This window comes from Panicum virgatum, chromosome 2N (genome assembly GCF_016808335.1).
Source record: "Panicum virgatum strain AP13 chromosome 2N, P.virgatum_v5, whole genome shotgun sequence".
NCBI lineage: Eukaryota > Viridiplantae > Streptophyta > Magnoliopsida > Poales > Poaceae > Panicum > Panicum virgatum.
The window spans coordinates 10,234,112-10,245,396 of record NC_053146.1 but is presented as its reverse complement, the minus strand read 5'-3'; the positions used below and the strand labels follow the sequence as shown (position 1 = coordinate 10,245,396).

Sequence of the window (11,285 nt, the reverse complement as noted above, 5' to 3'; positions counted from 1 at the left end):
CAAGGGCGCAAGCGGCGACGGAAGGCGGGTTTCTTGGTTTGCGTCACAAAACCAAGGAGGCGGACGGCGGTTGAAGACGCCAAGTCGTGGAGGCACGGGCGTCGGTCTCGGGACTGACAGAGGCGACGGGCGTCGACGGCGTCTAGGGCCTCGCTGCGGGCGATGAGGTGACGGGCGTCGGGCGGCGTTTAGGGCCGTCAGAAGGCCGAGGCGAGAATGGCGTCTAGGGCCACGGCGTGGAGGCGGGAATCTTCCCGCGCGTGAGGTTTTGGTGGTTTTCTCAAAACCGGCCACCTACCCGGGTTTCGCGGACCCTCCAAAACCGCGGACTGGATCTTCATCAAGACGGCGACATCGTGGAGAAGACTTCATTCCGAAGAAAGAACCTCGGCCGTCGGATGAGATCGTGTACAGGGGGTGCTGCAGACCAACCAGTCTGATCGGTCCCTGGCACCGGTCTGACCGGTCTAACCAACCGGTCTGACCGGTCCAGCGTACCGGTCTGACCGGTCCCGCGGGTATAAATACCCCTTCACTTGTGTTAGGTTAATTGCGGCTTTTAGAACTTGTCCGTGAATTGTCTATTCCTCCAGGCCGCCGCCTCTGTGTTCCTCTCCCCCCGTTCTTCTCTTTAGAGTAGATTTTGTTCATGGATTGTTGAGACCTTGTGTGGGATTTGATTGGGAAAGGAGGCCCTATCCTCCTCGTGCCCTCTGGGCTTTTGAATCGATTCAATCCCCTTGTTTTTGTGCCCGTTTGTGATAGATTTTGGTTTCGTTTTTGGTGCACACGATTGCGACGGTTCCATGAGTTCTTTGTTGTGATTCCCGTGCTTCTAGCTCTGTCCTAAATCCTCTGGAATCACTAGCTCGTTCGAATTCGATTTATTGAGTTCTAGAGAAAACCCCACTCCTTTTGATCTCATCCCGAAATTCTCGTGCTATTGATATCTTTAGGGTGAGATCTCTTGGGGATACGTTCTTGGGGTAGAAACGAAGCCTTTCTCCAAGTTTCATCAATTTTCGTGGTCGTTTGGTTGAGATTCATCGTTTGAATCCAAGTTTTCGGGGGTTTTCTGGGTGCCACCGGTCAGACCGGTAGGCAAGACCGGTCAGACCGGTAGACAAGACCGGTCAGACCGGTCTATTAGTTTTTTTAACAGACTCGACCGGTCAGACCGGTCCAGGCAGATCATTTCTGCAGTTTTCCTGATTCGCTTCCGATCTGCTTCGTGGTTTTGCTCGCTCGTTCGAGGCCTTTTGTGTTGGTTTAGCTTTTCTATAGGTATTCTAAACTCTGTTCAGAACGCTTGAGGGCTTGGGTGATTTTTGGGATATAGGCCGACGGTTCGAATTTCGAAGAAATTTTGATGGGCTCCCATTCACCCCCTCTGGTCGCCGGCTTCGTCTCTCATAATTTTTTGTTTATATAGCAGTCTATTTAATATTATGAAAACTAGCTGATTTTATGGCACTCCTTCGGTTCGAAGTATACTCTGCACCAACAAGGCGGCGAAAGAGAAAGAAGCAATTCAACGTCCGCAGGACGCGGAGAGGGCCAACAAAGGAAGAAACCAGGCATTCCAGCACGATGAGTGCCAAAAAAAGCAACCAGAAAAGCCGACAGGACGCTGGCAGGCAGCACGCATTCCTACTCCAGCATTGACTGACAGTTTTCGCCACTGCACACTCACGAGCTAAGAATCTCGCCGACATCAAGGCCACTCACGAGCTCGCGCTCGCTCTCGATACTCTCCCCCGACATCAAGAAACCGCCGGAATCGCCCCTCCACCACGGACGCGGTTCCCGTGCAGTCGCTATAGCGACTGCAACTTAAGCGGTCGCCGGAGGAGAAAATGGATGGCTCAGATCGCGTGCAGTCACTATCCTGCAGTCGCAGTAGCGACTGCAGGCGATCTCCGTCGCTCCACCACCTTTCCTTGCTCCCTCCTTCCCGATCTTGCCAAGAATCCGAGATCCGCCTGCGGCGGCGAGCGGCCCTGTCCTGAATCGATGGCGTCGCTGGCGCCCGGAGGGAAGGGGGAGGGGGACGGCGGCGGCAAGGCGGAGTGGCTGATCTACGCCTTCGTGGCGCGGGGCACGGCGGTGCTGGCGGAGTACACCGAGTTCACCGGCAACTTCCCCGCTATCGCCGCGCAGTGCCTGCAGCGGCTACCCGCTGGCTCCTCCGCCAGCGCCGGCAGCGGCGGCGCGCCGGCTCGGTTCAGCTACGCTTGCGATCGGCACACGTTCAACTTCCTTCTCCACCGCGGCTACGGTGAGGCACGATCCGGCTGCGATCAATTGATCCCTTAAGCTTTCAGCTCGTTTTCATCAGTATTCAGTAATGCTCTAACAGTCTAGTAGAAGCAGGAAGTGCAATGTGGGGACAAGGATTATACTTTTGTATGGCTTTTTACTTGTGCTAAATAAAAATTGTAGTGGCAAAGTTACACATCAATATCTCTCTCCAACCGCAGTTAATAAAAAGTGACAAAACTTTTTAGCAACATTCTACTACAGCCAAACATATAATCAAATGCAAATAGCTGATTGCCCAAAATTTTATTGCACATAACAGAAGAGAATTACCGATCTTGGGTTCTGTCGCAATTGTACAGCCGGATCACCCCCAATAGGCACCATCAGTCCTTATGGCAACAAAACATTCCACAATGAAACAAAAATGGAAGACAAGAAAGGGAAACCATTTCAGGTCTTGTGTTGAATAATCTTCTTCATTGTCAACACCAGGATCTCAAGCTCTCTTTGACAATTGCAGTCTCATAGATGGAAGCATTTCTGTTTGTACACACAGAAGAAAACTCTACCTCCTGGAGCCACAAAAGCTTAACAGTGATGTTGTGGACCTTGACGATCCAGCCACAACTTTTTAACTTCTATAGATTGCATGGTTATATAATAATCTGTAGAGTCATGGTGACACCTTGCTCTTTGAATATTTTGCAGCCTATTGTGTAGTTGCGAAGGAATCTGTTCCAAAGAATGTCTCGGTGGCCTTTCTTGAGAGGTTAAAAGATGACTTCATGAAGAGATATGGAGGCGGTAAAGCTGATACAGCTATTGCAAAAAGTCTAAATAAAGAATATGGGTATGTTTTGTAATAAGTTGCGCTGAGAATTGCGTAGAATGTTTTATCCTTTTCTGAAAATTGAGCTTTTCATCAATGCAGACCAATTATAAAGCAGCACATTCAGTATGTTCTTGATCATTCAGAGGAACTAGACAAAACTTTGAAAGTGCAAGCCCAAGTTTCAGAAGTTAAAAATATCATGTTAAACAATATAGAAAAGGTATGTTATCCCTCCCTTTGTATAAAGGGTGCATACATTGTTGTGTTTTTAGGCATTTCATGGGCCAAGGTACAAGATTAATGTGTCCTATCCTTGGTTAAGGTGACACCGAAACCAATCGATTATAACTCATGTACAGAGATCTTTTTTCATTACTGCTATTATTTTAATAATTGGATTGTCTCATTAATACAGATAACTTCTTAAGCACACAGAGAAGAATCAAAGCCATTTTTTTTCCAAAGGGAGCATGCACCACTAGTAAATTTATTTGCCTGGTTAGGTGTATTGTTCTCTAAATTTTTATGCTACCTGAACCTGCTTTTAGATGTTAGTTTGATTTCATCTTCAGTAAAAGTAGCCGACTTTAGTAGGTAAATTGATTACATTTTATGTTTCCTTATATTTAAATTTAAGCATGCACACCCAGTTCCCATGAGTAAGTGTACATGACTTTCAGCCTGTTCGGCTGGCGGGTTTCCAGCGCTGGCTGGTGACTGCTGCGGCTGGGGCTGGTGAACGTTATCACACACAATCACTGTAGCTACAGTACAAAACAGCCACCCAGCCAGCGTTGGTTGCCCAGCCGAACAGGGTGTTTCAATTGAAAAAAAAAATGTTTAATGTTAGAAGGATAATAGGATTACACACCAGTACGATAGCCATCATGCTTGCTTTAGTTGTACATTAGACATGGCATGCAGACATCAGGAAATCATTCATAGTTGCGATCATTATCCTTCAAAGAAATGGTACAGGCTTAGCACAAGTTGAGTGTGTTGCATGGAAATTATCTACTTGCTCTTATGGCTGCTATAGACATTGTAATGATCATGAAAACAGAAGTAAAAAAAAGGTTGGAGATGTTACCATACTTGTACATATTTGTTGAATTCCTGGAGCACTTCACCATTCCTTTTATTGTTGGCTTCAACTGGGTCCCTATTATAGTTTCTTCATTTCTGCCTCTTGTGGTATCTTCAGACATTGGATCGTGGAGAAAAGTTGAGTGAACTCCAAGACAAAACTTCTGATCTTCATAGTCAGGTATATGTCATTCCATATAAAAAATTCAAAATAGCAGTCTTGTGTTGCTTTTCCTTCCTGGCATGCATAATCAACCTGTGTTGTATGTATGTAATTCAGGCTCAGGAGTTCAAGAAACAAGGGGTGAAAATTCGTAGGAAGACTTGGTTGCAGAACATGAAAATTAAGTTGGTGGTTCTTGGAATCCTTTTGCTTCTTGTACTTATTGTCTGGGTGTCCGTTTGTCAAGGGTTTGACTGCACGAAGCATGAAACATAGTAAGATTGATACATCACTACTGCAGTGGTAGCTAGGAGTCGAGATGAACGTGAATTGTGCTGATAAAATCAAGTGTACTGGCATACGCTCGTCGCTCTAGTTTGGTTTCATGAAACATCTACTGCTATATGAGGTGTATTCAGAATGTGTGCCCAGCCTGATATGAAGTGATTGGTTTCTTGTGTATCTAGTCAAAAAATGTATTCCTTCTTTCCTCTTTGCTGAATATAACATATATAGAGTAAACTAAGAGTTGTATGTAAGCCCAATTGTGGCACTGCGGTCAATGATGACTATCATTCAGTAATACTTCTTTAAGATATTTCGGTGTTAGATTAGTTATACCCCCAAATGGAACGATGTCACAAACAGAGATAATTTAGTTTGCCACCAGACTAGTTCTTGCTACCAGCTTCAGATTTCTTATACCTAAGTTTATAAGAGATAGAAGCTGTTACCAATAGAAAGCATGGGGTGCCATCTTCCTTATTGACACGGTTAAGCCCACTCTCGGGTTAGAGGGTTCCTGCTTACAATTTCCATTTTTGTTTGCTTCCACGGAATTGTTAAACTCTACAGGATGGTTGATCTCGAGTCTTGTGCCCGGAACTCCAGCCACTAGTTTACCAGCTATTCAATCAAACGTTTACCACCCCCACTAAGGTTCCCATTGCACATTTGATCTTATTTGCAAGGTGTTAAAGACGATGCAGGTGCAGAGCTGAAAGTGTACCTGCACCTGTCCTGGATCCACTGGAAAGCAACATACAAATCATACTAAAACGTTGAGAACTCAGGCCACCAAACCTGGTTAACCAACAAGTGGTCTCCGGAAATGCACGATACCCTGACAAGTCATTTTCTCATTGCTTTGGCTCTTCAATACAAAATTAATCGCATATGTTCAACGAAATGTGGTAACATTTGTTTGCCCTCCACAAAGGGATATGGATCCAACACTTAGCGGACACCTCTGGGGACCCACACCACTGATTTGTGTATTAACAAATTAAATCCATGTTCCGAATCATGGTCAATATCACTAAATTGTCAGCCATTCAAGTGAAACGCTAACAGGAATCAATTCAGTTACACAGAGAATGTATAGCAAGTATAGTAATAACCAAAATTACATGCACAGACCATTTCTCATCATCGATCACCGTTTGCCAACCTCACCAAGGGGTTGCAGGGGCATAAATTTCTTAAACCCCGTTGTTGTAAACCAACTTCATATCACCAAGGTTTGAAACCATTGGAACAAGAAATTATAAATCTGTACTTTGGAGTCTATCATTGAGGCGAGCTGCATCTTGGATAACTTATTTGTAAAAATGGCTGGACCATAATGTACAAGCAGACAATTCCACATCGTGGTAGGATGGCATTGTTCTTAGTTTGCATGGTAAATCTGATCAAAGAACATCACCAATCACCCTCTTGACATACAAGTATAAACAAAACAGGGGGCAGAGTTTGGTAAAACAGAAACCCCAAAGGTGATGCCTAATCTGCTCTATAATCTCAAGGTACACACCTAGAACTAGGAGTATATTGTAAACAGAAAAAAAAACTCAATCCAGTACACTCCCCCTCAGCTCCCACAATTTCACTGTGCCATCGTCGCTTGCAGATGCCGATAACCTCGGGTCCTAGAAATTTGTTTGAGAAGATAAGTACTTCTACCCAAAAATAAGGAACCATTATGGATAGAAGTAGAGGCAAACACACAAGGTAGGAGCAGATGAAATTCGTTGAACCAACTGATAAATCGAGACTATTTTATTACTAATTCTCAGGCATTGCCCACCATCTAAATAAATTGAGACAATTTGTTGATGATTCTCAGAAATTACCTGAGGACACCATCGGACACAGTTTATATCCATGTCGTGGGCCTTCTCTTTCTTCAGTATTAGTTTGTACGAAGGCCCCTCAACCTGCACCATCAGGATTACATCAATCTTCTGAGAAAAACACCATGTATCTTTCCCCCAATTTGTCCAATAATTTTACTGACAAATGTATGACTTTTTTGTGGTTCGCAAAAGAAAAATGACATTTTGGTAGTGCAATAATGTCTACGTTAGGGAAAATAAGAGCCTCGTATCATTTGGCAGTTGATTCAAACCATCCAAATCACTAGAAAAATGAAAAAAATAAGAAAGTTGTCCATCCAAAGATCATGTAAACTTTCCAAATGTATGAACAGCCCTCAACCTTCATTACCAGTAAAGCTTGAATAAATTATGACTAGAATGGTGTATTTTTGCAAATATAAATTGAATAAGGCCAGACAAACGTAGCACATAAGGACTGAAATCATGAAAAAAAAACAAATGTGGGATGGAAGGATAATGTACCATACTACTATTCTCCTCAGCAAATAAGCAGATTGCATCGTCACCAGCACCACTAGCTATAACATCCTCACTGCCATGTAAAAGGAACAGGGAAATGCCAAGAATAGTATAAGATACAGTTCGACTAAAATTAGTACGAAATCATGAGATGCAAATGCAACAATCACAGAATGGCAGTAATATGTTAGATTACTCAAACACAAAGCAAGGTGCCCAAAGAAGCTGGGGAATTAAAAGAGTGTCCGCAAAAAGAACGCTCAACCTATATACAGCAATGATACTATGAAGTTTCAAGCTATAAAGCCCCTGTTTGTTTCTGATTATAATCGGCTTATCGGTGGAAAGAAGCGATAATTCCACCAAACGCCTCGCTTATTTTCGCTTATGTGGTAATCCGCTTCAGAGATTTGAACTACGAGAAGCGAGAATCGAGAAGCGAGAATCGAGAAGCGAGAAAATCTTCGCTTCTCTCGGCCACGTTTAGATTATAAGCTAAGCGAAAACAAACAGGGTCAAAATCAATGCTCTGATTCAGGAAGAATTCTATCTATAATCAGCATATTCTGATTCAGGCAAAAGTGCTTTAAGCAGGCTTGTTAGCTTCTAGCCACTAGTTAGGCCCTGTTTGGATCCCTTTGCTAAAGTTTAGTTGCTAAAGTTCAGCAATTTTGGATCCAAACATGTCCAACTAAAACTTGTAAACTTTAGTTGGAGCCCAAAAAGTGCTTTAGCCTTTAGCAAGCCAAGAGGTGCTAAAACCTGCTAAAAGTGATGAAAGTCAATATTGGCCTCGCAATTAATGGCCTTGATGGGGGTTGGTGCATCACTTAGGAGAGTTTAGCAAGGGGATCCAAACAACCCCTGCTAAAGTTTAGCAATCTTTAGTTTGCTAAAAAAAAAAGTTCCAAACTTTAGCATGCTAAAGTTTAGTTGAAGGGTATCCAAACAGGACCTTAATAAAAATCATGATATGTGGCATAATAAAGTTTATCAACATAAAATTCAATGGGACACAATTTATAAAATAGTGGAGTGCACAATTCTCCCTATTAGAAGCCAGAGACTAATATGACATTGACATGATTCATAAAGACGGACTCAATTTAGAAGCTGTTCCTACATTGTAGCTGACAAATTTGCCTAAGCTAATTTATCAAGGATATCTTGGGGATGAGAATTCAACTGACCTTGACCAATGGACTGAAAAAATTGTTCGATCGTGATATCCTGTGAGAGTAGAAAGGTGTCGCCTGAAATCAAATAGTAACCATTATGTTATGTATTAAGAAAAAATCATTCTGTTATGATGTGTAATGCAGAAAGACAACAGAGTTTCTGCATCTAGCGTCACAGAGAGATGTAATGGTGCTACCAGTTGTCCTGAAAGATACTATGAACTGAAAAGAGACTAGAGGAGTTATACTAAAGTATACTTATGTTCATCAAGCAAAGCATAGTATGATGCATATCTTAGGTAGTCAACTTCAATCAATATCAAAGGATGATACGAGGCATACATTTTCCTGTAAAGAAAAGGTACATCCTAGTTGTCCTACATTTGCAATGGGACAAAATTAGTAGATAATAGAAAGTTTCCATACACCGAAACAAAATTAATAGATGGCATAGAGACATTAATGTGTTTGATACATATTCCATAGTAGATGTTTGGGGAGTGGCAATAGAATTGTTACTACGACAGGTTCTTCTGCAGCCTAATTTTTAGAAAAGTCTTTAAGGATATCACTCATGATGGGAACATATGCATTGATCATAGAAAATAAAAATAGCATCTTACCAAGATTCATGACCTTCACCAGTTTTTGGTTGAGACAAATCAGCACTGGTGTCCCATATTTTTAGTGTGCGGTCATCACTGAATAACAGGTGTATGGCATTAGCAACTGCTTTACGTAAACCCCAGCAAAAGAAATCTTAATCAAGTATCATAGTACAAACCTGCATGTGACCATCCTATCACCTTTCTGGTTAAATGATACTGCCCATACTGTTGATGAATGACCACTGGAATTAAGAAAATGTGATCAATTTGCAAGCAGTCAAGCAGTGAAACTAGAAGAAATATTCATGTTCTGTACTTCTGTTATAAGTCAGCGAACATAATCTCAGTAGATAAGGCAAGGACAACGAATAAGGATAGAAAATTATCTATTGGTCATATATTTTGTAAGAGGCACAAAATTGATCTCAATAAGGAACTGTGTGAAAAGAAAAACTACAAGTTAACTGCAAATCCTAAAAAACACATTGTTAACTTTGTATGTTTGACACGAACCCAGAATGATGTTTCAGCAAAGCGAGAACAGGGGAAAATGTAGGTGAAATAACTAATGGAGACAGTGATTAAAAGTATGCAAGAACAAAATATTGAAGGTGGTTTTCATAGACAACAATTAAGTCCAAATTGTAGAATGAACAACAATGCAGTAAAGAAGAAATAAAATGGGATGAAATTTCAGGCAGTTATTTAGCGGATCCAGGCAAACAAAGAAGGAATTTAGTTATTTAGCGGTTCGGATGTGATATTATAATGTAATAAACAAGGCGACAAAAAGAGCAATATACCAAATAGCTCCTTACCAGTTATTGGCTTCGGTTAATGTCTGTACACAGTGCCACTCATCGTCCCCATCATCAACCCAGACCTGCATAGTACAAGCTGCGATTTCAAACAATTTTAATAGCAGGCGAATAAAGAGGCTCCACCCTTCTTTTTTCCCCGCTCCTGAGTTATAGCATCCCGAAATAGCAAATCCACTAGGAAAGAGAAGATGACAAACACAACACACAGGCCAAGCTAATGCGATCACGTAACATACGCTTTTGTTCAGAGGTGGACAAAGTTCTTACCCTGATTGTATTATCATAGCTGACAGAGACCAGAATATCGAGCAAAGGGTGCCACTGCACCATCTTGACATCCTGTGTGTGCCCCTGCAGCACCGACACACACTCGTACTCATTCCCCGGCTGCACCTCCCATATCCACGCTGCCTTGTCCCGGCTGCACGTCGCAAGCAGCGACCCGGAAGGGCTCCAAGACACGCTCTTCACCTCGTTCTCGTGCCCCTGCGCACCCGCAGCGGCAGAGTCAGCATCCACACGAACACCAGGGCAGCAGCAGGCGGTGGCGCCGCCCAACCACGATTCTCAAGTCCAGCGACTCACCTCCAGAGTGGCGACGCACTCGAAGTCGGCGCCGTTGTACTCCCACACGGCGGTGGTGGCGTCGAAGCTCGCGGTGGCCAGCAGCCTCCCGTCGGGGGACCAGGCGCAGGACCTCACCGTGCGGTTGTGTGTGTCCTCCAGCACGTCCTGACGGAAAGGAAAACCAACCAGGCCGGCGGAATCGATCAATCGAGCGAGCTAATCGGCGTCGCGCCAACCCCTCAGCTCATACACGAAATCGAAGCTCCACCATGGGAGGAGGGCTTGGCGGCTTACCGTGCAGCGCCAGGCGCCGTCGGGGGCGCGCTTCCAGATCCGGACGGTCTTGTCGCCGCTGCAGGAGGCGAGGACGGGGACGGCGCCGGCGGGGTTCCAGGCGAGCGCCCACACGCGGTCGGTGTGGCCCGCCAGGCGGTGGGCCTCGCGCAGCTCCGTGGCCGCCGCCGCCGCGGCGCCGTCCATGGCCGCGGGCCGCCGGCGATGGTGGCGCCCCCTAGGGTTTCGGGGATTGGCGGGGTGCGGCGTACGGTCACTCGAAGGAGCGGCGGGGGCGGAGACGGGGATGGGGGAGGCGTGGTCAAACCGTCAAAAGGTGCGAGGTGGTGGCTGCGCTGGTGGGGCCATGGTTCAGGTGGGAACCGGTCCGGTCCGGTCCGGCCCGGTTTCGGTTTGGGTCGGTACCAAACCGGCCCAAATTTAAAATTTAAATTTAAATTTAAAAAATAAAAAAATTTCAAAAAATTCTTAAAAATACTTCAAGGTGCGACGAATTTAATGGTATCAAATTTTCTCAAAAATTCATTCATTTAGTATAGTTTGCGGGGATTTAAAGTTAAACAAAAAAACGTGCATACGAAAGTATACAAATACAATGTAAAAGTAGTAAAAAAAGGATTGGAGGGTTCATTTAAGCTAAAATATGGTATACAAACATTAATTTAGTGTACTTTGTGGGCATTTGAATTTAAACCAAAAAAGAAAAAAAATTGAATTTGGCCGGTTACCAGTCAAACCGACCAAACCGGCCGGTAAACCGGTCAAACCGACCGGTATACCGGTCCGAACGGTTTGAACTGCGTTTTTTTAATTCAATTTTGAATTCTACCGGTACCGA

At 44.0% G+C, this 11,285-nt stretch overlaps 2 protein-coding genes across 2 annotated transcripts; one reads left to right on the top strand and one right to left on the bottom strand.

Annotated features, from left to right (window-relative positions):
• The first annotated feature begins 1,549 nt into the window (after positions 1-1,549).
• Positions 1,550-4,928, top strand: LOC120657999 (vesicle-associated membrane protein 724-like). The gene is made up of 6 exons (XM_039936196.1): positions 1,550-1,786; positions 1,926-2,278; positions 2,971-3,112; positions 3,194-3,314; positions 4,299-4,361; positions 4,461-4,928. Exons 2-6 carry the CDS (start codon positions 2,014-2,016, stop codon positions 4,617-4,619), a joined length of 750 nt encoding a protein of 249 aa, XP_039792130.1. The 5' UTR covers positions 1,550-1,786; positions 1,926-2,013; the 3' UTR covers positions 4,620-4,928.
• Positions 4,929-5,915: 987 nt separating this feature from the next.
• On the bottom strand, positions 5,916-10,778 carry LOC120657998 (protein CIA1-like). Its single transcript, XM_039936195.1, has 10 exons — positions 10,448-10,778; positions 10,172-10,318; positions 9,854-10,072; positions 9,584-9,648; positions 8,942-9,007; positions 8,781-8,858; positions 8,170-8,232; positions 6,983-7,052; positions 6,476-6,559; positions 5,916-6,271 (listed from the first exon to the last, which is right to left on the bottom strand). The coding sequence occupies exons 1-10, from the start codon at positions 10,631-10,633 to the stop codon at positions 6,194-6,196; spliced, it is 1,056 nt and encodes a 351-aa protein (XP_039792129.1). The 5' UTR covers positions 10,634-10,778; the 3' UTR covers positions 5,916-6,193.
• Positions 10,779-11,285: the final 507 nt, after the last annotated feature.